The 26893-nt window shown below is 37.3% G+C and overlaps 1 protein-coding gene across 5 annotated transcripts in view; it reads left to right on the forward strand.

Annotated features, from left to right (window-relative positions):
* Nucleotides 1-26893, forward strand: part of RAPH1 (Ras association (RalGDS/AF-6) and pleckstrin homology domains 1) — a 93698-nt gene that overhangs the window by 39128 nt on the left and 27677 nt on the right. For 4 of the 5 annotated variants that reach the window (XM_029225911.1, XM_029225908.1, XM_029225907.1 and 1 more), the window contains exons 3-4: nt 2870-2975; nt 3793-4298. In XM_029225911.1, the coding sequence (XP_029081744.1) occupies nt 2870-2975; nt 3793-4298 (612 nt within the window). Of the gene's footprint in view, nt 1-2869; nt 2976-3792; nt 4299-15361; nt 15443-20841; nt 20917-26893 lie in introns of all 5 variants that reach the window. The other variant, XM_029225912.1, reaches the window with a different exon arrangement.

Below are 26893 nucleotides of genomic sequence, written 5' to 3' on the forward strand. Positions count from 1 at the left end.
CCACTTGGTCACCAGGGAACTCCCAGGGGTTTCCTTGACTGTGGGTTTTATTGTCCATCCCTGGAGAGGGGCCAAAAAAGAGCAAAGACAGGTAAATATCAGTCCAGCCACTCTGGGTGGAGTAGACTCCATGCTACTCCACTGTAGATGGCATTTCTACTGAATACAATAAAACCTTGTATTCTTCCCTATATTTTAAATTCCCTGACATACAGATGTGAAGAGCCATTCATCAAAAAAGGTGGCTCCTAAACTAATGCTGTGACAGTTCTTTTTTTATGTATGAAGCTGTCTTTAGAGAGAAAACAGGTTAAAACTATTGCATAACATGGCTCGCTGCTAGCAAGTTGCTTTTTAACACTTCAGAAATTTTCAAAAAATATTTTACTTACTAAGTTGGTGGCTGAAACTTAAATTGTTTATTTCCTCATTTTAGTTAACTACAGAGTCATCTGTGCACCTGTATTACCTAGACGATGTTAATGGATTTTCAACTTTGTATTAAATCAGTTTTAAGTGATTGTTGAATCATCTGAAATTGTTTGCAAAATTTTATATGTATTTGCATTTTTCTGGAAGAAGGTTCATGGCTTTTATCACATTCTCAATGACCTCCACTCCCACCCTGACTCCACCCCCTGCCGAAAAAAAATGTTAAAAAACCACTCTACTAGATTACCCATTTCTTGGCATCAAGGAGTATTTCTTATTATTTCCCTTTTTGCCCCAGCACCATGGACACAGCAGATAATTATAATAAGTATTTGTTTATTTGAACTGATGAATAGATTGAGTTTTAATATGTTTTCAATTTTATTCAGGTTTTACTGAAAACATTACCTACATACTATTCTTCATTTCCACTTAGAGAAGGAGGATTAGGCCTTAAATTGCAGCAGAAGATTTTGGTTTGAGGTTAAAGGAGAATTTCCTAGCTGTTTCCCGAAACTTTGAAATAAGACACTGAATGGCTGTGGATCTCCTTCAGATGATAGCTTTAAAAACTGGATGTTACAATAGCCCGGAGATGGAAACAACCTAAGTGCCCATCATCAGATGAATGGATAAAGAAGATGTGGCACATATATACAATGGAATATTACTCAGCCATAAAAAGAAACGAAATTGAGCTATTTGTAATGAGGTGGATAGACCTAGAGTCTGTCATACAGAGTGAAGTAAGTCAGAAAGAGAAAGACAAATACCGTATGCTAACACATATATATATGGAATTTAAGAAAAAAAAATGTCATGAAGAACCTAGGGGTAAGACAGGAATAAAGGCACAGACGTACTAGAGAACGGACTTGAGGATATGGGGAGGGGGAAGGGTGAGCTGTGACAAAGCGAGAGAGAGGCATGGACATATATACACTACCAAACGTAAGGTAGATAGCTAGTGGGAAGCAGCCGCATAGCACAGGGAGATCAGCTCAGTGCTTTGTGACCGCCTGGAGGGGTGGGATAGGGAGGGTGGGAGGGAGGGAGACGCAAGAGGGAAGAGATATGGCAACATATGTATATGTATAACTGATTCACTTTGTTATAAAGCAGAAACTAACACACCATTGTAAAGCAATTATACCCCAATAAAGATGTTAAAAAATAAAAAATAAAAACTGGATGGACACTATCTAAATGGATTCAGTTGAAACAAATGAATAAAGAAGATAGCATTCTAATCTAATTCCATGATTCTACAAATAGACTGTTCAGCATTCTTTTTCATTTGAAAGCTATTTGATAATTATAAAGAGAAATTAAAATTTTAAAAGACTAATTGTAATATTTACAAATTTATTTAAATAGAAACTAAATAACTATTGACCCTTTCCCTGAATTTCTCTGTTGTAAACGCCTTATCTTCCTTATTGTAGAAAGGTTGGAGAGAAAAAAAGTGTCATTTAAAAAGATGGTGAGTTGGGATTTCCCTGGTGGTCCAGTGGTAAAGAATCCACCTTAACAATGCAGGGGACGTGGGTTTGATTCCTGGTCAGGGAACTAAGATCCCACATGCCACGGGGTAACTAAGCCTGCGTGCCACAACTACTGAGCTCACGCGCCTCAACTAGAGAAGAGAAAACCCGCACGCCACAACTAGGGAGAAGCCTGCATGCTGCAACAAAAGATCCTGCATGCCTCAACGAAGATCCCGCATGCCACAGCTAAGACCTGATGCAGCCAAAAATAAATAAATTAAATAAATAATTTTAAAATCTTAAAAAAATAAAAAGGTGGTGAGTTAACTTACAAGACACCCTACCCTGAAGTCCAGTGTGATTGAAGACTTAATCACAGGCAGTATAGCTGGTTACAGTTTGCCCTCACGTTAGTAGAGCTTGCAAAGAACAAGGACATTCCTTCATTGTTTGAAGTTGTAGCCATTAAGATCTAGGGTCTCATAATTTTGAGTCCAGAATTGTGCCTTATCTCCAGGGTAATTCATTCCAAGAATGAGGCTCTGTTGGACCAAAAACAAATTCCTTTGAGGAGAGAGAAAACAGAATTCTCTGCATTATTTCTTATCTTACCATGCCCATATTCATGTACCTAGCTTATTTTGTAGTGAATTTATGTAAAACGAGCTCAGTCACTATACTTGATGTATTCAATATTTGGAAAGATATTTACTCCAAACTGTAACTATCTCAAGTGCCTTAAGTAAGCATATATCTAAAAATTGAAGAAACTATAACCAAAATGATATGAAAACCAGTTATACTTTTCCTTAATGCTATTACTTAGAAGAACTTTGGTTGTATTAACTATTATATGACAGTTCACTTAATCATAAAAAAGACTTTATTCATCTTTTTATTATAATTGAAGCCTGAATTTAATATGACTTCTTAAACTTTGTTTTTTAAAGAGTTTGGATTCTGACAAGCCCACGGAACCAATAAAAAGATCTCCTCTTCGCCAGGAAACAAACATGGCCAATTTTTCTTACCGTTTCTCCATATACAACTTGAATGGTAAGATGTAATTGGAAATAAAATGTAAAACAGTGTATTAAGTTATATAATGTAGAAATAATACAGTAACAATTACAAATAGCTCAATATAAAAACCATATATGCATAACTTGACTGAGTTCTTATATTTCTTGATTTGTGCATTTTATTACTAATTCAAATTGTCACAGAAAACAACAAACATAACTAAAATAGTTTTCTAGTTGAGTTATTAATAATTGACAAAGTACATACTCAGGTAGAATCCTACAGCAAACTTAATTGCATTGTTGTATTTTCACTGGAATAAAGTCCAGTAAAAGTGAAATTACTTGTTATTAATTTAAAACCAGCCCCTGTGGCCTTTATTTAGTGAACTCTACCTAGCCAGCTTTTAGTTCTTGGAACTGACATTTCAATCTGTAATTTTTTTAGGGCTTAACATTTCTCTTTTTATGCCCTCAGATCTTTAGGTATTAACATCTCCACCAGGGCAATGGTCATATTAACAACTTAGAGCCTCTGGTAAAAAATTGCATGGGGGATGTGGTTAAAACCATGGAACAGTATACAATTTTTCCATTATTTTTATCTTTCAACTCATAATTTTATTCTCCTCTGATTACTACAAATCTTAAAAGATGGACTCTTTGCTTCTAAAATTTTCTCTTGGAATTTAAAACAAAAAACTGTTAGAAATCCTGTATTTGATAGGCGTTAGGCCCAATAGGATGAATTTGTTTGCTTTTCCCCTGGCATTCATTAACTGATTTATAATAGAATGTATAAATTCTAATTCATTGTGTTCTGGAAACATCATGTATGTTGTTCATTGCAGAAGCTCTGAATCAGGGAGAGACTGTGGATCTGGATGCCCTAATGGCCGATCTTTGCTCAATAGAGCAGGAGCTCAGCAGTTTTGGTGCAGGAAATAGTAAGCGTCAAATCACAGAAACAAAAGCCACTCAGAAGTTACCTGCTAGCCGACATACATCAAAACATGGCACCTTGAAAGGATTGTCTTCTTCGTCTAATAGGATAACTAAACCGTCTCATGCCAACTACTCCCTGGATGACATCACTGCACAGTTAGAACAGGCCTCCTTGAGCATGGATGAGGCTGCTCAGCAGTCTGTACTAGAAGGTGCTAAGTCCTTAGTAACTAATCAGCACAGGAGAACAGCGTCAGCGGGCACAGTGAGTGATGCTGAAGTACGCTCTATTAGTAACTCCTCTCGTTCAAGCGTCACTTCTGCAGCCTCTAGCATGGACTCTTTGGATATTGATAAAGTAACACGCCCTCAAGAACTGGATTTGACACATCAGGGGCAGCCAATTACTGAGGTAAGTGGATGGAACTTTCTTCCCTGGTATTTCAGTATTACAATAAGGAAGAAATGATATTTTAAAAATGCAGTTCTAATCAACTTTCCTGTTTTTTCTGCATTTAAAGTTTGTCAAGAATACCTCTGAGCTAAGCTTTAAAATCAGACTACAGAATATATTACCAGATATAGCAGTATCATAAAGATGATTAAGAAGAGATTTAGTTTCTTCAGTTTTATTCTTGTGACTATTTGAAGTCCTTAAATTAATGTCAGTTGTATCACATGATTAAAAAACTTGAAATATATTTAATGATATTTTTTAAAGTTATGATAGCAATTAAGCTGAAATAATTGCTTTCTAATATATGTTTGTTACAAAATAACCATTTGAGAAAATGATTCATACCCCATTATAATTCTCCCAGATTCTAGCTCTCAGGGGTTTACTCCATTTTATTGTCAAAGAGTTGGTGTGATGTAGTGAAAAGAGCCACTGGGCTTGGAATTGGAAAACTTGGTTCCAAGTGTTTCACTACCCATCAGACCTACATGAGTTATTCAATCTTTGTGAACTTCAATTTCTCATAAGTAAAGTGGAGCTAATAGTACATGGTCTACCTTCCTCATACGGTGGTTCAGAAAATCAGAAGTGATATAATATGCATGAACAGATTTTAAAAGATGAAGTTTTTCTGGATGTGATGGGGTGAGGGTAAGGAATGGGTCTGTGATAAAATAAGTTTAGTAAAAGCTGAGCTTGATGAAGATGAATTCTTTGTTGAGTTTTTTTCATCAAGGAGAAGGCAATTTTGTTATAAGGCAGCAGCAAGAAAGAAGAAAACCTATGGGGCAGAATAAAGCCAGCCTTCCATTCAGTTTATATATATAGTGCTCTCTAATACAGGGTAAAATAATTTATATTCATCAATACTAAGGTAAAATCTTATAAAACATTGTTTAAGGAATTGCAGAGAAATTCAAAATTTACACCTGTTACTCAATATTATTGATTTTCCCACCATTGATTTAACTCATTAGGTTAATTTCCATCCATCAGTAACTCTTGGTATCCACTAGTACTTTGTTCTAGGCACTGTGGAGCACAAAAGAAGCATGAATCATGGTAGTTTGGAGATAAATTTAAGTTTTATTGCTTGTAAAGAAAGTTAGCAAATTACATCAAAGAGTAAACTTTCATTTATTTAAAATGAAACTTTTCTAAGCAGTATATATTCTATAGAGAACTTGAAAACTTATTTCTACCTTGTGATACCTGGGCGTTATATTTAGCACCAGCTACTTAGCATGCATCACTTATATCTTTTAGGCTTACCTGTTGGGAAATGAGCAATATTTTATTAGGGATGAGCTTGTTTGGTTATTCCGTGTTTTGTGTGTTGATATTCCTTCTTTCCAATCAGATTATTTTGAGTTGGGTCAAAATGCATGAGGACAGGTTATGAACTAATTAAGAATCTTGGTGTGTATGTGTGTGCTTCCATCTGTAAAATACACTCATTATAAAGTTCACTCTGTAAAGTACACTCATTATAAGTAACAATTGAAGAGCAAACAAAGTAAAAAGTGAAGCCTTCTAGCAAACACTTCACACAGTATCTAGTGGTATCCATGGGCAAGGATACCAGTGTTCAATGGTATAATATTTAATATAAGACTTTAGTATAAGGTTTGGTGAGTAAGCCAGCAAAAAGCAGGGAAAGGAGTTAAAAGTCTTCTCTGTCCAGCCTGTTCTTTTGCCTTGCCCAGGTGGGTAGAAAAGTGGCTTAACAAATCTGGAACTTGTTTCAATGTACTTTTTTTTGGATCTAGTCTGTTCTAATGCAAACCAAGAAAACTAAGGGAGGCTTGCTAGATCCCAAACCAGTGTATCAAATTACCACCAGACTCAAATACAATTTTTTAAAAAATACTTTAATTAGTTTTGCATGCATGGAGTTAAAGAGTCATATAGTTCTAGGGACTTCCCTGTTGGCACAGCGGTTAAGAATCCACCTGCCAATGTAGGGGGCAGGGTTCAATCCCTGGTCTGGGAAGATCCCACATGCCGCGGAGCAACTAAGCCTGTGCGCCACAACTAGTGAGCCTGCGCTCTAGAGCCCGCGAGCCACAACTACTGAAGCCTGCGGTGTGCTCCGCAACAAGAGAAGCCACTGCAATGAGAAACCTGTGCACCGCAACGAAGAGTAGCCCCCCGCCCCCGCCTCAACTAGTTAAAGCCCGCACGCAGCAACGAAGACCCAATGCAGCCAAAAATTTAAAAAAATAATAAATTAATTAATTTAAAAAACAGTCATATAGTTCTAAAGAGACTTGTTACCAAAAAAACTTTGCTACACGTGCACGCACACACTCATGCACCCTGTATTCTGCTCGCAGAGGTAAGTGCTTTCTACTCTTGCAGCTGATTCTTAGTGTATTTACCTATCATTAAATCTATAAGTATATCGCTATTTCTTGATTTTTTTTTTCAGTTGTATATATTACCTACTGTCTTCTCACTTTGGAAATTAGGATATAGTGCTCCTTAGACAGTTCCCCTCGTTTCTCCCCTCCCGTTCCCCCATCCTTCGTATATATTTTGGTTGGGTAACTATTCAGTGTTTATATTATCATGTCTGTATACATGCAATTTACTGCTAAACTGTATATACTTCTGTTACATTTCCTTTTGGGGACATTACCTTTTGCTTTTCCTGGAATTAAGAATTGTCTTTAGATTTCAAAATAGCTTTTTGTATGTTTATCTCTATTTCTACTCCAAACTTTCTCCCAGTTGATTAAATCTCTTACTTGGTTTGAACAAAATTGGTGTTCTATTAATTTCATCTTCTTAAAGTTCTTCTTTGTCTTTTGTAATCTTTATTCTAGTATCATTCTTAGGTCTTTTCTCTCAGGTGGGTAAGCTTCTCCAGAGAAGATTCTTCCAATCCCCTGCATGGAGGGCATATGCTTGGCTGCCAATGCTTTAGCACTCATTTGGGAAAGAAGGCATGGGATGTGGAGTGGTCCTTAACACAACCTTCCATTTAACCCTTTTAGGTCAAGGCTATTGACATCTGGGCTACCTAATTCTTTGTTGTGGGAGCTATCCTGTGCATTGTAGGATGTTTAGCAGCATCCCTGGCATCTACCCACTAGGTGCCAGTACTACATACATCCCTCCAGTTGTGACAAGTAGAAATGTCTCCAGACATTGCTGCATGTTCCCTGTGAGGCAAAATCGCCCCCATTTGAGAATCACTGTGTAAGTAGAAAGGGTTAATAATAGCAGGTCTGAGCCCTTTTTTTCATGGGAAATGACCTTGGATTTTCCTTCTCCTGGCATTCTTTACTAGAGACTTGATTAATGAATATATAACGTATCCAGGTAATATTGTTTATTGTAAATTGATGCTGATTGGTGAGTGCATATGGATCAGGAAGACTGTGAGTGAACTATAGAAGCCTGTGAAAAGACACTGAACTTGACTCCTGTTGTGCAATGTGTGACTCTTGTAGGTGAGCATGAACATATCCCTCCAGGGTCCCTGGAACCTACACTCATTGGCTGTTAAAATATGCTCCTGGTTCCTGTGGAGCATGGAGTTTCCCTAAGCCAGGGTGATTTCTGTACTTATTCACATGATCTCTTTCTCTTACAGCATTGGGTCCAAAAAAGGCCCCTGGTGGGCTGTATAAACCCCTTCTGAAGATAGCGTGCCTCATGCTAGCATGCTGTCTTTGTCTTTGTCTTTCTGCAGAACTAAATGAACCTGGTGCCAAGCTGTGGTCTTTGGGGTCCTATGAATGAACATCAGTCTGAACCTGAGACTGCTGCTGGTGGCAGGAAAGGAGGAAATCTGGGAATTAACTGCTTTCTTAAATATGCTTTCAACCAGTCCTGCTTTTAGTCCCACCTTCATTCACTTCTGCTGATTCTGGAGTCATTTGAGGCTACAGAATGTAAACTGGGGTGCTCCTCTGCTTTTCTCCAGTGCTGGCTTAGCATTCAGCTTTCCTTGGGCCTGCTGAGTGTTTTTTTTTTTTTACCACTCAGCCATATGCTTTCTGGCTTCCAAATTTTTGTCATGTCTTCTTATGAGTTTGTCTTTAAAACAGCAGCAACAACCAAACCCTTTATCTTTGTTTTAGTGAGATTTGGGGAGGGATTGGAACTACCTCATTGGCCATTCACAGTCTCCTTTTCATGTCTACTGTCTCTTGACCTTGGAGTGCCCCAAGGTGCAGTCGTCAGACTACCTTTCTATCTGTATCTACTCCTTTTGTGGTCTTACACACTGACAACTCCCAAATTTTAATACCCTATCATTTATTTAAGGCACATTTCCCCCCCCACGCACACATCTTAGTCCCTCTAAAAACAATGGTTCTCAACTGGGAGCTATTTTGTCCCCCAGAGGACGTTTTTGGCTGTCAGTGATAGAAGGGTGCTCCTGGCATCTGGTGGGTAGGGGCCGGGGTGCTGCTAAAATCCTGCAATGCACAGGACAGCCTCCACAGCAAACAAGTGTCTGACCCAAAATAGTGCCAAGATTGAGGAGCCATGTTCTAAAGCAGGTGGCATCGGTCACTCACTGTCAGCAAGATGGCAATTACACTGTGTTGTGTGAAGCTGTCTGTTGACAGTTTCTGGTAAAGATCAAGAAATACCAGCACTAAATCATCTTAGATTCAAGGGAATACAGGTTTCTTTAGCCAGTGCCTCTCCCCTGAACTCCAGGCTCATGCATCCTATTTCTAATCAGTATCTCTATTTGGTTATCTAATAGGTAACTCAGATTTAACTGGTCTAAAACTGAAGCCCTGATTTTTTTCTCCCAAACTTATTCCTCCTGCAGCCTTCTCCATCTCAGTTAATGGCTATTCTGTCCTTCCAGTTCATCAAGCAAAACCCTTGGAGTCTTTATCTCCTTCTCTTCCCCCCCCCCCAACCCTGCTTCCAATCCAGCAGCCATTCTGTTGCCTTAACTTCAGATTATATCCAGAATTTGATCACTTCTCACCACCTTCACTGCCACCAAGCCAACCCTGTCTTGATATAGATTTTTGCAGTAGCCTTCCGATTAGTCTTCTGTGTTCACTGTTCCCTTAACAGTCTGTTATCCACATGTCAGCCAGAGTGGTCCTATTAAAGGTAAGTCAGATCTTGCCCCTCCTCCTTTCAAACCCAAAGGCTTTGTATCTTAGTATAAAACCAAAATCCCTACAATGGCCTGCAGGGCCTTACCAGATCTGCTTTCCTGTTGCCTGCTCCTGTATTCCTTTCTTTCCTCCCTCCCTTACTCTGTCAGCCATACTGCCTCCCAGTTGTTCATTGCCAGAAGTCAGAGCTTGCCTCAGAGCCTTTTCGTTTGTCCCCCTGCCTGGATGCCCTTCCCTGTGATAGTACCCCTTTACTACCTTTAGGGATTTGCTCAAAAGTCACTTTCCCAGTGAGGCCTTCTGTGATCACCCTATTTTAAAATTGAACTCCTCTTCCTCTGCCCTGTGATACTTTTTATCTCCCTTTCCTGCTTTATATTTCTCTTTATTTTATCACCATTTAAAATACTATATAATTTACTTTTTTAAAAAATGAATTTATTTATGTGTGTATGTATGTATGTATGTTTGGCTGCGGTTGGTCTTCATTGCTGCATGCAGGCTTTCTCTAGTTGCGGCGAGCAGGGGCTACTCTTCATTGCGGTGCGCGGGCTTCTCATTGCAGTGTCTTCTCGTTGTGGAGCACGGGCTCTAGGGCCACGGACTTCGGTAGTTGTGGCACGCAGGCTCAGTAGTTGTGGCTCGCGGGTTCTAGAGCACAGGCTCAGTAGTTGTGGCGCATGGGCTTAGTTGTTCCACGGCATGTGGGATCTTCCCAGACCAGGGCTTGAACACGTGCCCCCTGCATTGGCAGGTGGATTCTTAACTACTGTGCCACCAGGGAAGTCCTTTACTTCTTTTATTTTGCTCATCTGTCTTCTCCCACTTGAATGTGAGGTCCAGGAGGAGAGGAAATTTTTGAAAAATTTCTTTGATTCCTGATGTGTCTTTAGCACCTAGAACATTATTTGGCTCGTAAGAAGCAGTCAGATATTTGAATGAGCATTTAAATATATGCACATGTTCAATCCATCTTTGTCTAGAAGTCTTGCACTCTAAAATTATCAGCAATTATTTTCTTTCAAGATAGTGGGCGGAGTGCCATGAGTGAAGTAATATGTAAAAATTCTGGTAGTGAAACTTTTTTTTTAGACCCCACTAAGTTCTTTAGAGGAAGTAATTATACCTGTTTTAAGAAACCTAGGACAGAATAGTTACTTGCACTGAAGTTTGGTGATACAAATACCAGTTGGAAAAATCAATTTGAGATTGGTACTATTTCGTCTTGGGGATGTGGGTATTCAAACTGCCCATTCAAAAATAAATAATTCTGTGGCTTATCTTTCTGCCTCCTTGCTCTCTGAAGCCAGCAGGGATAGGCACAGTATAATTTCACATCAGGGAGAAGTATGTCTTTTTCCCCTCCTTTCTCTTTCTTGACTTTTGTTGAAATACTGTGCTTCCAGGCACTTCACATATGTTTATTTCATTTAAGCTTCCCGCTATCCCTTTGGTACGGGCATTATTCCAAAGAAGAGATTAAGTAGGTCAAATAACTGGGAAGTCTATATTTGAATTGCAAAACTACATTTGCCTCCCAACTTTTATCAGTATCTTAAAAATAAAGTGAAGCTGATTATCAAAAATGATTATTCCCTGAATGTTAAAGAATGCTTTAAGCATAAAAATATTTTCCATGGATAAACGTAAAAATGAATTACAGAATAATTTTAGTTAGTATTCTTATGAAATCCATCAGTAATGTTCATTTGCTAAGTTTTTAAAATTAGAATTCATTGTAGTTGAAGTAAATTAGGGCTCTTTATATCTAAAGCAATGTGAAATAAATGTTGCAGCTGACTTGCTGGTACTTTTATTCACATTAACTGATAAAACAATAATTTTTAATAAGACAGCAGTTTTCAAATTTAAATAGTAATTTCATGTTATAAATTTTATATAAAGTAGGGTCTACTGATAAAAGGTTAGTGCTAAAATACACCTGTATATTTATTTTCTGGTGGGATTTAAGCGAATGATTCCTCTGAATTTGGAATTTTATACACATAAATGTGTTTTTAAAGTGAAAATACTTTTAGAAGCTTTTACTGAAGTTTATGGTAGATTCAAAAAGTTTTGCTGAATCTTTAAGAATATTTGATGATCGTATTAAAAATATTTTGATAGGAAAAATTCCCTAAATATCTGAGCTACTAAAACTTTTCAGTGTTATATATTTTTTCCTTATGTACATAGGGTTTTTTAAATGAAATATTTCATGGATACACCATTATAACTTGTGATATGCAACACAGCATATCATAGCTTCAGGGCAATTCCTTTACTTCTTTTACTTTCCTGAACTATTTCAGGAATTAATGTGTGCAGAAATTTTGAGGTATTGGAAAGAAAACAGCAATTGTGTTGTACTATCAGGTAGCATTGGCATTGAAGTCCCAAATTATTCTTAGAAAACAACCTTTTGCTCTGAAGTATTAACCAGGTGGGAGCACAGGGCTTTCTGAAACTTTAAGAGGCCTACATATCTAAAAGATTGGGGTTATTAATTATTACAGCTACATTTCGCCTAAAATTCTAGTGGCTATGTTGCTACATCTCACTGAAATTTATTCACGTGTACCAACTTGGTGTTTAATTCTAGATTTCACTGGCCTAGTGAGATTAATAAAAGGAATAGGTATCAGATGAAAGAAGAACTGAAGATTGGTGAAAGCCAGGGGAAAAGCCTGGTCATCACTCATAGACACTTTTCAGACACACCACCCGGTCAACACTGGCATATATGCCCTGATCCTTATTGTGTGGGTTTCTTAGAAATATATGCAGTGTTTCCTTGAGGAAGTGAAAACGCATCTTTATTTGGTTTTAGGTCTGTTTTGTTTTTCTTTTCTGTTTTGTTTTGTGTTGGGAGAGCTGGTAAAGGACCTTATACTGGCTATATAATGGCCAGTTACATATCTAGGAGAGGAATAAACGGAAGAGGGGGAAAAAGAGAAAATAATATCAGCTACTATATTGAGTGCTTATTCTGTGTTGGGCATTGTGCTTTACATGCCTAACACACTGAATATGTACAGTGCCTTGTGGAATAGGTACCATTACCTCTATTTTACAATGAAAGGAACTAAGGCAGAGTGACTAAATAACTTTCCCAAGGGTTTGAACCCAGACAATCAGCAATACCTTGCTGCTTCATCACAGAATTGAAGGAGGATCAAGACAAGGCTAGACTGGCCAGTGCTTCTCAGATCCAGACCTAGAGACAGAACTACATGGGCAGTAGAAAAAAGGCAAAGAGATTTATGCAGCAACATCCCCATCTTGTGGTGTTTTAGTATATTCCCGAATATATTGTTAAAATTTAACAGCTATAAGCTAGCTCTAATCTAAATGAATTGAGGCTTAAATAAAATTCAGATGATGGCTGGTGGTTTCCCACTTTTGATATAATAGTAATGTAATTATTACTCATTAATGTTTATAGCAACTTTTGGAGATAAATGCTGTCATTACACCATTTTTCACATGAGGAAACAGGTTAAATAATAAGCCCAGAGTCGCATTGCCAGGAAACGACTGAGCTGGGGCTTGAAACAGGCCCTCTGGCCGCAGGGTCTGGATTCTTAACCATCATGCTATATTTATTTTTAATATTTGCGAAGAGCATATACACATATCAGTAAGAGATGATGAACGTTTTATTGAAGCATTAATGTGTGTTCACAAACCTCCACTTTCCTCCAGTTGTTATCTAAGGTGTGCGCTACCAAAACGAAGTGTTTTATTTTGTAACCATGGTTTTGGTAGAAGGTCACTTCTTGATTATGGTTGGGCTCCTGTGTTCAGATCAGTGCTTCTCTATACCCCCCACAAGATTCTGGCTCGTAAATGGTACTTTTAACACGTTACAGATTCAGTTCAAGAAAGCAGTGATCCATAACTTGCTTTGCAGAGATTTGTGGAGAGTTTTTGAGAGATTGATAGACAACGTGATAGCTTTATAACAAATGAAAGATTTTGAAACTGAGAAGGTATGGAGCAAAGTTTGTGTGCAGAATTGACCTTCACATTCACTTCTCGTATGTGTTTTGAGCACAGCTTTTAGATTTATGAAAGTAGTGATGAAGAAAAGATAAAAATTTATTTGGGAAGATAAGTTTTTTGTAGTATTTAAATATTTTATGGAAATGGAACCTATTTAACGTTAAAGAAATGATTTCTATCATTGCATAATCCGTTTTCATCTTTATTAAGGTAACAACATTTAATCTTTGTTTGCATATGTACTGTTTTCTATTGTCTTTGTTACTTCCCATATGTATATTCATTTTTGGTAAGGATATGTTGAATTTTAATAATATAATGTTCCATCATACTGTTTAACATGGCATATAGGCAGCCATCTCTTGTTGAACACCTTGGATTGTGATTTTTTTTTAACTAACCAATAAGTGTTTAGAAATATGATGGGAGCTTGTGTGAGATTGAGCCTAGAGAGAATATATATTTTTTAAACTTTTTATTTTGAAATAATGTCAAATTTACAAAAATTTGAAAGAATAGTACAAAGAACTCATGAAACTCTTTACTCATGTTCACTAATTTTTAACGTTTTGCCACACTTTATTTTTTATGTATATACATTTTTTTCCTGAACCATTTGAGAGTTGGTTGCATTTATCATGCCTTTTTAGCCCTTAATACTTAAGTCTTTATTTCCTAAAAATGAGGATAATGGCATTATAGATTTGATAGGCCTCCCATTGATGCAGTGACTGACACAGCGCTATAGGATATGTTGACTGAGAAAATGTATAGAGGGGAAAGCAAAAACAGTCTTGATCTGGCCAAGCAAGTGGCATGAAGGCCAAGAAGTAATAGTTATTCATACATTCCATAAATATTGGAGCACCTAGACACTGTGACGGGCTGTAAGGGATAAAACTATGAACATAATACACAACGTCCTTAGGAGATTATAATTTATTGTCTGAGGAAAGGCGTGTCAATACAGACAACCAAAGAAGCAATTTTAGTACAGTGAGTAAAGTACTATGATAGGAAAGACAGACACCTTGGTTAAAAGGTCATTGATGACTTTGAGAATGAATAACAGAATGCATTACAACTCAAAGGATGAAGACTTTGGAGAAGAAAGGTGGATGCTAGATTGCAGGGAATTAAGGGATAAGTGCAAGAGGTACACCGTAGCTGAATTCAAAAGTAAAAAATAATGAAAGTAAGAAATAATAGTTTAGTAAGAGGAGGGTACCCAGAAGAATTGAATGTTTTTCTGTCCTTCTCAGCCCCAGTAAGCTAGACCAGTTGAGTATCAGAGACTGAGATATTAGAAGGGGAATGAGTGGGATCTAGGACATGGTTAGCTTTGGAGGGGAAAAAAGGGTATTTACTCATGTAGAAGTGGAGAGAAGGATGAGAATATGGGTGTAGTTGTAGGATACATTTTAGGGATGAAGATCCTCATGATAGATGCGATTTTCTTAGAAATGGGAGGAAGTGAGGTCATAGGAAGAGGTTGAAGGATGAAACCAGGAAGTTGAAGAACTTGGAAACTGCTTGTTCCCTCTAAGAACAAGCTTAGAGGGAATGACTTAGAGAGAGGAGAAAAGATTAAGAGTACTGCTAAAGAACAGTTAAGGCCCAGTTGGGGTTCAGTATGAATTGGTACTGGACACACTCTTTCTGTGTAGTTCTCCGATAGAGCTCTACTGTCCAGAAGGAGAGTGAGGTTATCCTTAAATTATCAAGGGTTAGGATCATCTGGTTCTTACCTTTTCTATTTTTGCACAGTATAATGAGGTGCATGCAACTTTTCATTACTATTTTGTTTCAATGATTCATTTCAGTGATCATTTTCTCTTCCTGCATGATAATGAGAACTGCCCTTTTCCACCTCCTTTACCTATCATTTTCTTCCTTCCTGCATTTTCACAGCATGCTATTTCTCTGAGATGTCCCAGCAAGCAGGCCAAGCGTCATATTGACTTCACAGAAGAACAGGCTGAGCTGACACCTGTAAGTTCTGTAAACATGTCCATTGGGACTACTCAAATTTTATTAGTGAAGAGGAATGCATTCTCTAGAACTCCTGATGGTGAAACCTTGTCATATATCTCAATTTTTTGAACACAAACAAAGCTTAATAAATAAGCAGAAACAAATGAGCAACTGTATGATACAGTATTATTGAATGTTAAAACTCATGGTAAGAGTATGTTGGTGGTTGTATATCTGGTATAGAGAAATTTTATATCAGAACCTTTTTTATTAAGCTAAGGGCTTCTGTAAATTTCTCAAGATATTACTAAATTTAGCTGTTCTTCAGAATGGGGATATCAAGTGTAATGACTCTTTTGCACTGATGCTTAATAGAAAACCTAATTTCTTCAAAAATGTATCCTCTGGTCAGTGGTTGACACACCTGGATGCTTCAGAGCTGCGCTGTTCCATACGGTAGCCACTAGCCACAAGAGGCTATTAAGCACTTCAAATGTTAATCCAAATTGAGATGTGCTATAAAGATAAAAACACATACTGGATTTTGAAGACTTAGTATGAAAAAAAGAATGTAAAATAAAAGATGCTAATATTAGTTTATTTCATCATTTTCTTTTTACTTTTTTAAAAAAGTGGTTACTAGAAAACTTTAAATTACATTTGTAGTTCATATTATATTTCCATTAGACAGTGCTGCTTCAGAGTCATCTATGAAGCATTAAAAAAAAAAAAAAAAAGTCCCTGACCCCCCACGCAGTTGAATCAGATTCCCTCTGACCTTCCCTTCTCCCCTCCTTCCCTTCCTCCCTCCCTCCCTTCCTTCCTATCCTTTAAAAATACTGGTAGTAACCCAATGAATTGATTCCACAACCCACTAATGGGTTATATCCTGCTTAGTGAAAAACACTTCTCCAGCCTTACCTTTGGCCCCTCCCCTACATTCTTAAGCATCAGCCACTCGTACTTTAATATTTGCATTGTCATCTACTTGTCTCTTCCGCCCAGGCAGCAGTTCTCAGTCCTTTCAGTCCCAATACCCCTATTTTATAACAGATAATTTATAGCAATACTTTTACTATCCCAAATGAAATTCATAGATAATATAACTTACCTACATACCTGTTTTTGTTTTTGTTTTTTTAGTGAATTTAATGCCCTAACACCTAGTATGAAGGAGAAATAGCCAAAAATAATTTATAATATTATAATGTATCTTTCAGGTTTTAAATTATTGGCCATTTAAAAACTGTACTAAAAGACACAATGAAATAGTCAAATCCTATACTTATTTATAATTAATAACTTTGGATTTAAGAACAGTGAGATCAGAAGTCATTTTTACAGGAAAAACAAAGCAGAAATATGGGTGGACCCAGAATTAAAACATGTTATGGCACATAATAGCAGACAAAACGTTCCTGTATATGGTAATTTTATAAAGGGAAATAACCTTAAATGAAGTAGGGATAATGTGCTGACACAATTTATAGATTGCCAAAGAAAAGAAAATGGTGAAGTACAAAATTCTTGCAAATAAGATGATGCTTATTTATAATTGTAGTGACAAAATTATTCCCTGCCTTGTAGTGTGGGATGAGGTAGTGATAAAATGATTTTTATATTTGACTTTTTACATTACAGATTTCTCATTGTGCTATATTTTAAATAATTCTGAAAGATATAGTAATTGAAATATTTTAAAATAATCTGTGTTAATGAAACTCAGTGAAATTCCTGCCTTTCATGTCTTTTCATTAATTTAACAGTATCTGGTTCTTAATTCTGTTAAAAGGAATATCAGTTCTCTCCTGTCATTTATTTGCATGTGACAGAGTGCACACTGATACTACCAGTTCTCATATTGGCAAATCTTACTTCAAGCTGGGTTTCCATTGGTGAAATGATTTTCCAACATAATGAATAATTCTTGGTAAATGTTGAATGGGAATTAAGTGCAGGCTTCCCTCAATTTATTTTACATGGTAAATAGCATTCCTGGAAGAGTCACTGAATATCAAAATTATATAGAAATACTTTGTTCTTATGTGTAAAATGGAGTTACTGAGTTCTAAACTCAGATTGTTATCAACAGGAATTCCCATCTATAATAAGGACATTAAAAATTCATGTGTGATGTGGGACTTGTTATTATATGACATTGTTCCGTGTTTGCAGGGCATCTAGCATTTCTGACTTCCTTCCTCATAAATACCAGTAATGCCCCCCTCCTCCTCATTGTGACAGCCCAAAATATCCCCAGCTTTTTATGAAATGCCTGCTTGAGGGAAGCACCACCCAAGGTGAGAACCACTGATATCTCCCTTTACTCTGTCTCTACCCTCCCCCCCCCCCCCCCCCACAGCTGCCTCCTACTCATCCTCCAGGACTCTAGGCCTTTTCAGAAATACTTTGCTGAGCCCCTAATTTGGGTTTAGACACTGCCTCTACCTCTTACTTGCTCCTGTACCACTTAACATACTGTATTATAGTTGTCAGTTATCTCCCTATTAGACTCTAAACTCTGTGAGAGCAGGGAGTGCCTTTGCATCTCCAGTGCCTGGCATGGTTCCAGGTTCAGCGCTGAATAAATAGTGAATAAATGAAAAAAGGAGGGAAATAGACGAGAGAGAGAAAATGGGCTAATACACCAGTGAAATGGATTAAAAATAGGCTACTGACTTTGTGTTGTTAGTGGTAAATGAAAGAAAATATAAGAAGGCCCTATTTAAATGAAGCTATGTGCATTTTTGTTACGAGCCACGTGTACCAAGACTGAGGCTGATTTAACAGTGTGCCCAGACTTTCCCTTTTCTCAGTCCTCCACCTGCACTCCACTCTCCTCATCCCTCTCGCATCTTTCTCCAGTAACCAGTTCTCGCATCTTTCTCCAGTAACCAGTTCTCGGCCACCAGCACCTCCCTCATGAGCAATTCTAGAGCACTGTGTGATGGGCGCCAGTAGGGGAAGGAAGATAAGGCATTTATTGAAGGAAGGTGTTAGCTGCTTGTGGTTTCTAGATTTTCATTTTTTTCTGCTACAAATACCTGTGGCTTAGAGGGAACGTGGAGCCCTGGCCAGTGGTGAAGCAGTGCATGGCTGAGTGACTGTCCCAAACACAAAGGGGTTATGATCTTGTTCAGCTACTGCTTGTAGTCTCATTTTTTTAGATGTGTTTTTGGGGGTCACCAACCATTAATGATTATCCTCTTTTTATTTTAAGGTATTTAAACCTTTCAGTATTTTAAAATCAGTAACTTCTACTTCTGGGTCTTTAAACAAATACAGTTAGATAATATTGTTTCTTACTGATCAGATATAGATTTTTTTAGTGATTTGAAGTCTTGAGGTGATTTGAGTTTGAAGACTGAGTAAATTTTGTAAGATCTTTTTTTTTAAGTTTAAACTTGAATTTAATGTCTAGAATTATATTTACCAAAGAATAGTTTGTTTCGATGGCCTCAAGCAGAATTTTTTTTTAATTTGAAAAATAATTATCTGAATATAGATATTCTACTCATTTGGGGGATCTTTATCTGAGAAAGTAACTTTTATGAGTAAGACAAATAGGACTAGATTTTCAAGAAATTATTTTCTATATGTTCTACATAATTACGTAAGAATACGTTTTTCCCATTATATATGAATAACAAAAAATGAATGAGAATAAGAGCAATGAAAGTTATAGTTGCTCTTTTTAATTGTCCTTCTCAGTTTTCTTCCTGGTCTTAGCTGATTGCTAACCTCAAATTAAATTCAATTTTCAGAAATTTCTGCTTACCTGGAGTTTTTATAGGTGAGCCAACTAATCTTTACCTTCAGGGGATTATACCATCTAGGTAAATGAGGACCTAGAGATAATTTTCTCCGTTCTTATTATTGTTTGACCTTTTAGTGCTAATATTGATGAAAATGTCCAGTTTTTGTTTTAAATCTTAGGGTTTTTTTTTTTTTTAGTGTTTTTTTTTTGTTTGTTTTGTTTTTTTTTGTTTTTGCAGTACACGGGCCTCTCACTGTTGTGGCCTCTCCCCTTGCGGAGCACAGGCTCCGGACGCGCAGGTTCAGCGGCCATGGCTCACGGGCCCAGCCACTCCGCGGCACGTGGGATCTTCCCGGACCGGAGCACGAACCCTTGTCCCCTGCATCGGCAGGCGGACTCCCAACCACTGCGCCACCAGGGAAGCCCTTAGGGTTTTTTTTTTGTTTGTTTTGTTTTTTGTTTTTTTCCCCCCCAGGAGTAGGTGAAAGGGGCAGGTATGCTTGTAAGGTTCATCTTGAACTAAAAGCTAAAAAAAAAATACAGGCAGTGACATACAATATAGCAAACCCAACACAACATAGTGCAGATATGAGCAAAGATTAAGTAAATATTATTTTCTGTAACAGTGTTTTAATTTTGAAGTAGTGTATCTTGTTATCTGTGACAATGAACTTTATGAGAGTAGGTGCTGTTCTAGTGTTTCTCTCCAAAAAATTTGTTTCTCAAGAATAACTTGATATATACTTAGATTTATAAAATATAATATTATAGAATACTTTCTATAACTCCACTTAGCTGTGCCATGCATTGTTTTAAATGGTGGTTAGTAACTACATAACATTAAAAAATAAATACTAACTTCGAATTATTTAGGAATAAGCAAGTCTGAATTACACATATATCAAAACAGCAGCAATTTATACTATATGAGTTTAATAAATACAATTGCAAAAGCATAACTTACAATGTGTTACTAAAAAGGTTTTAAGGGGGAAGAGGACAGTTAGGGACTATGTTATTCACAAATCATTTTTATGAAAATATACTAATTGAATTAATTTAACCAATTTAAGGGAAAACACTTCATAATATTTTGTTTATATCATTCATTTGCTATACAAGTCCTTTACTTGGGCAACACAGTACTGTTAATACTGATATAATGAGTGAATTAATAAAATTTTACTGAAAACACGTGATACCATTAGGCAAAATATTTATGGACATTTTTCCTCTTGGTGTGGCTATCATTGATTTGGTCAGAAATACTTGCAAAAGTTTTAAAACTGAGGAAGGAATAGGGATAGTCATTCGTCTTTGACACCTGTTTATTTGTGCTGTGTGCACAGCACTCAGAAGCACAGCCCTCAAGGACAAATTGCTCTGTGATCTTTGCAGGGTGTGAGCCATTTTCCCAGAGCTGAGGGGTCAGCAGGAGTGGGCTAGGGCATGCCTGCTGACAAAGGTGGTATCTTTCCCTCCCCCTCCTTTTCTTTTTCTTTTTTTAAATTTGGTCATATTTCATTGAGTTTAGGTAAAATATGAAATTAATGGTAGAGAATCATTCTTGCTTTGTCAACGTTATATTTTAAACACATAAAACCTCCACTGACTTCTATTGCCTTTTTTGTTTGTTTTTCTCTCTCTTTTTCTGCACAAGCACTCCTATCTGGACAGGGAAACCTCCCTTCTTCTGAGAAACATTGCAGGAAAACCTTCTCATTTGCTGACCAAGGTGATACTTCTTCTTCCACCTGCATGTAAATATTTATTGCCTTATAGGTAGAATGTAATTTCTGTTTTTGACTGTGCTCTCAGATTTCTCAGGTTGTGCTTTCTTAGTTTTGCACCTTTGTTCTTAATACAGGTATTTTTTTCTCTTACTGAAGGTAATTATTTAGTGATCTTAATAACTATCAGAAAATACTGAGAGTAGAAAATATTTTCAGTAATTTTTCACTAGTTTTTAACTTCCGTAAATACCTGACAGCCTGCCCAAGTGTGTTGGCACTTTTTCTAGTTTAACATTGTATTTAATTTTGAAGTCTGAAAATCATTGTTTAATTTTAACTTACTTCTAATGGTCATCCATGCTGTGAGGTACTTTAGCAAACTTTGTTTTTTAATTTTTGTTTATATTATCAATGCCTCATTTAATTCAACATTTATTTATATAAACAGAATCTTACTTTACATTAGTTTAATCAAATTGGAAGAGAAGGCTGCAATTTAAATTTCTCAGTTCTTTGCCCTCAGAATGGTTTGAATCAGTCCAGCTGGATTTTCATTGGGCTTGCATTTTACAACAATTTAAAATCACTTAGCCACTGTCATCATTAACTCAGGAAGAACAGAATAGGGAAGCTGAATAGCTTTCTACCTCCTCACAAGTCATGTTTTTATTTTGTTATTTTATTTAAATAATGTTAAATTCAAGCATGTCAGACTTGGTTATAGATAGTTTCTGAAGAATATACAAAGTAATTATGGTTTATGTCTCTTGAGTTTTTATTATCGTATCAGAGGGTTTCTTTCTTTTTTTTTTTGCGGTACGCGGGCCTCTCACTGTTGTGGCCTCTCCTGTTGCTGGGCACAGGCTCCGGATGCGCAGGCTCAGCGGCCACGGCTCACGGGCCCAGCTGCTCCGCGGCATGTGGGATCTTCCCGGACTTTAAAAAATTATTTCTTCTTAACTTTATAAACTTGTGAAAGAAGATGGTAAAGCTAAAATTAAAATCTCCATGAGTAACAGCTCAAAGAGAAGACTCAAGAATCAGCAATAAAACCCTTTCTTTTGCTTGAGTTTCTCTCCTTAAAGGAGATCTAGGAATAGGGTAGAAGCAGCTTAAAGATGAGGGAAATTTAGAAATCTTAAGCATATGGTAGCCATGTACGTTATAACCGGAGCAAAACTCTTCCCTTTTTCTTAGCTCTTCCTTCTCTGTTCACTCTCTCTCTGGAATCCACTCTCATAGCTTCAACTAGGATCTCTGTTAATAGTTCAGGTCTCTCTTCCTGAGAGGTCGCTGTCAGACATTTCCTGGAAGATGACCAGCACCTCCAGTTCTGCAGGTCTTCAGCTTCCTTAACCACACTCTCCCTGGGGCCTCACAATTTATGTCTCTTTTCTTCTTTTGACGCCTCTGTTTCTGTACACAATGCTGCCACTCTCCCACTTACCCAGGTTTGAGCCATCTGGTGCCTTTCTTCTTGTCACTTATTATCTCAGAGCTCTAAGAAGCTTGTCATAATCTGTAGGATTGGTTGAGTTCACCCATCCATTTCATTCCCATTGCCACCACCCTAAAGCAGCCTCGTATTTTTTATTAGAGCCACGACTCTTGTCTCTATTTTTGCCTGTCCCTCCTCCAGTGCATTTTGTATACTGCTCTCAGATGAAGTGTAACATATTACCATTTCCATTGCCTATTTATTCAACAAATATTTGTTTAATCATGTACTGCGTTAGGTGCTGGGGTATACAATAATTTTGTATGAAGTGGACATCGTCCCTGCCCTCAGCAGCTCACAGTCTATTTAGGAATATAGATAAAAAAACGTTTACAAGCAAGCATGTAAACAAACTCTAAATCATGTTAAGTGCTATGAAGGAAACAAGGTAAGTAATAGAGAATACTGGGGGGAGGATTAGGGCTACATTTCCTTTAGATGGTAACATCAGCAAAGGCCCTTATAAGGGGTGACATTTAATGTAAAGCTTGAAGGATGAAAAGAAGCCAGCTTGAGGGTGAAGGGAAATGTTCCAAGTAGAGAGGTCCAGGGAGAAAAAAGCTTGGCATGTTTGAGAAGCTGAAGAAACATTATGTTGCTGGAGCCACAGTAGTTGAGTAGTTGAATGAAGATATGAGTATCTTGATTTAGGTTTGGAGAGGTAGACAGGAATCAGATCATTCAAGGCACACTAAGGAGTCGTTCCCCCCCCCCCCCCCCGCTAAATGCAGTGAGAATCTATTGAAGAGAATAACTTCATTCAACAAATATTTACTGAATACCTGTTATATGCCAGACACTGTTTACAACCCTTGAGATATGGCAGTGAACAGAACAGAGTTCCTATAACAGGGAGAGTAGGTGTTTGCAAGTTTGGAAAAAATGCAGGCAGTATTCTCATCTCCCTTTGCCCAAGAGATGTTGATACTCACTGCAGCGTCAGAGCCATTGCTACTCAGATCCAAGTGCTGGCATTACTGGTGTATGTGGCCAACATCTGACTCCAGCTACCTCTATATACTGCTTTTATACAACAAGACATTTGATCAGGAAGGTGACTCAGTAGCATAGAACCTAAACGTTTAGGGTGGAGTGGGGGATGGAGTCAAGGACGAGGTGCCAGAAATTCCTAGATAACCAGAGCCACAGGGACCTCTCGATGTCAGTGCCCTCTACCAGAGCACGTGGCTGTTTTGAAGCTAAGTTGAGTTTATACCTCTTTCATACCACCTGTGTGGCAGTCTGGTTCCCCTTACCCAAAAGCATGGTGTCCCAGTTACTGACTCACCTCTGACCTGCACTTTTCCAAACTAGGACTTTGTAACACTGGGTAGTTAGAACACAGTAAAATGAACACAGTAACACTGCTTAGGCCAAGAATGCAAAAAGAATGCTTTGTTTGTTTGTTTCCATCCCCAATCCAGTTGTCATTATATCACTGTTAATGAAATAACTACCCCATTATACAGTTCTGAGCCAGGAGCCTCTGCAAAAACAATGCCAACCTATTTCTTCTAGGAGCAGCATTAGTGCCAGCACAGGACTGTTTTGCCATAAATGGGAGCAATGGGCAAAAGACACATTGCTGATCTGATGCCCTTAAGTCTCTGGGTACCATTTGAAAGGCTTTCCCTGACCTCCTGAAATAATAATGCATTTTTTTCACTCTTTACTCCTTTGACCTGCTTTATTTTATTTTTTTTCATAGAACTGACCACTAACTGACTTATCTCATACCTGTTTCTTTCTTGTCTCTCGTTAAATGTAAGCTCCATGAGAGCAGGAGCTCTGTATCCCCTGCACTCAAGCCCAAGCCTGCACAGTCTCGACAAACATCTGTCATGTAAAAGAATGGTCCTCTAGTGACCATCGAGGTTTCAAGGACTGCTGTACTGTTAACCACCCTTTTCTTTGCTTCAGAGAAGTTGTAAAAATGCTTTTATATTACTGAAAGTCTTTTATTTTTGATAAGCGGTTTTTATTTACTGTTATCCCCAAAGTATATGTATGGTATAATCCTTAAGGACAAAAGGGACTGTGACATGGTAGAAAGAGCAAGTAGTTATTCACTTGGTAACTGCCTGTATGATCTTTGAAAGATAAGTCTTTCTGGGCCTTAATTAGTTCAGTGGACATAATAATAATAATGTTAGCCCCTGCATTATTGAGAATTAGATGAGATACATGCCTTGTAGTGTGTGGCAAGTAGGTGTTCAGTTAATATGAGTTCTCTTCTTAGTGAGAGAATCTGTTTCGTGATTTCTTCAGGGGGAAGCAGACTAGTTGTTACTATTATTATTTTGGCTCTAAGCAGTTTTATAGAATAGAACATTTTGTGGGCATTAAAGTGTTCATCACTCCAAGTTTTCTTTGAATCATTTTAATTTACACAACTTTATTGTAATCTGTGAAACAAACTGGACCTCAAAGAAACTGCTAACTACTCTTCAGCTCCTTAATTTCAATCCCATTGGTTCCGAACCCACAAAGCCTTAATAATTTCTTAGTTGAAGGAATTCACTAGCCAGTTCTTTGCAACTGTAACTCTTTCTGTAAGTATTCTAATTTTTATGCTGAAGAGAATGCTGTAACATGAAGAGAATGCTGTAACACTTTGTAACCACAGCATTGGCTTTCATTTAATCATAAGATCTTAACGGAGTTTTTGTCCTTTATGTAAATTTGAGGAGGCTTGGCATTTGATGGTTATTGATAGCCACACAGGAGTTTTTCAGGTGGAAAAATAGGTTGTCTCTTGCCCTTTTAAGGGAAGGGGTAGGAGAGAAAGTTAAGTTGTTATATGTGTGAGGTATCTTTTACTTATGTTAAGGATGGTTGTGAGACAAACAGTGTGAACAAAGGGATAGCCCAAAGATAAGGGGCAGAAAACTTAAGACCTACCTGAGTTTGTCAACTTTAACAAACAGAAGAGAAGATGGGATGAATAAAGCTTTGTTCTTTGTATTAAACTTGGCCTGCAGACATTGAACAGAGATTTACCTTGCCTAAATAAGTAAACTATTAGATGTCTTCTAAGTATATAATCTAAACACATCAGCAAAGATTTATTGACCTTTCCTGTATTGCACAGCACTCTGAGCTTAAAACAATTTCTTCCTTTCTATGGTTGTTATGGTTAAAAGATATGATTCTAGCTTAAATATAGTAAATACAAGCCAACTTTCTGAGGAAGAGCTTATTACCCATGGGAAGTATAAAATACTATGAATCTTGCAATTTGATACAAATATTTTTATTTCCAGTTTTGCTCCAGTGACATCCAAACTCTAATAGTTAGAGGCATTTTGATCAATTGTTTCTTCTAAAAGCTTCTAGCAGGGATTGATTATCCTTGCTAATAAACTGGAGAAGAATAAACTAAAATTTGCTTAGGTTGAAATTAAGCACACAGTTCTTAAATTCAAATTTGACCAATTTATGTATTTATTAAGAGTAGTATTTTGAGCAAATGGAAGAATAGCTGAGTTTGGATGTTAAAATAGGCTCACCTGGCTGCTCTACATAAAAATGGTGTCTTATTGATGGCTAGGAAATCTGATTGGTTTAATGTATGTTAACTGGTTGTTTCTCTTGTTTCTTTAATCCTTTCTTCCTATGTGTCAACTTTTTAGCCTGTGGAGCAGAAACTGATCTGGGAGTTTAATCTTACAATTGAATGACTTTTTATGTCACTGCTTCAAAAGATAGCAATGGTTGTATTCTATTGTATTTGGTAAATAATATAATAATAAAATGGGAGTATGACAATACTGTTTTGGTGTTTATAACCAATATCAGAATGCTATATTTAAATTTTTATATTCCACTTTTGAATAGACTATTTTTTAAGAGCAGTGTTAGGTTCACAATAAAATTGAGAAGGAGGTACAGAGGTTTCCAATATACCACTTGCCCTCACACGTACATAGCTTCCCCATTATCAACATCCCCCACCAGAGTGGTACGTTTGTTATAATTGATGAACAAGTGTTGACCGTTATTATCACCCAGAGTCCATAGTTTACATTAGGGTTCACTCTTGGTGTTGTACATTCTATGGCTTTGGACAAATGTGTAATGATGTGTAGCTATCATTATAGTATCATACAGAGTAGTTTCACTCCCACAAAAATCCTCTGTACTCCACCTATTCATCCCTCCCTCTCCCTAACCTCTGACAACCATTAATCTTTTTACTGTCTCCATAGTTTTACTTTTTCGGAATGTCATATAGTTGGAATCATACAATATGTAGCCTTTTCGGGTTGGCTTCTTTCACTTAGTCATATGCATTTAAGGTTCCTCCATGTCTTTTCATGGCTTGATAGCTCATCTTTTTTTTAGCACTGAATAATATTCCGTGGTCTGGATGTAGTACAGTTTATCCATTTGTCTACTGAAGGATATCTTGGTTGCTTCCAAGTTTTGGCAGTTATAAAGAAAGCTGCTATAAGCATCTGTGCGCAGGTTTTGGGGTGGAG

Source organism: Monodon monoceros, unplaced genomic scaffold (assembly GCF_005190385.1).
Source record: "Monodon monoceros isolate NGI ecotype Baffin Bay Population unplaced genomic scaffold, NGI_Narwhal_1 Super_Scaffold_16, whole genome shotgun sequence".
NCBI classification, from domain to species: domain Eukaryota; kingdom Metazoa; phylum Chordata; class Mammalia; order Artiodactyla; family Monodontidae; genus Monodon; species Monodon monoceros.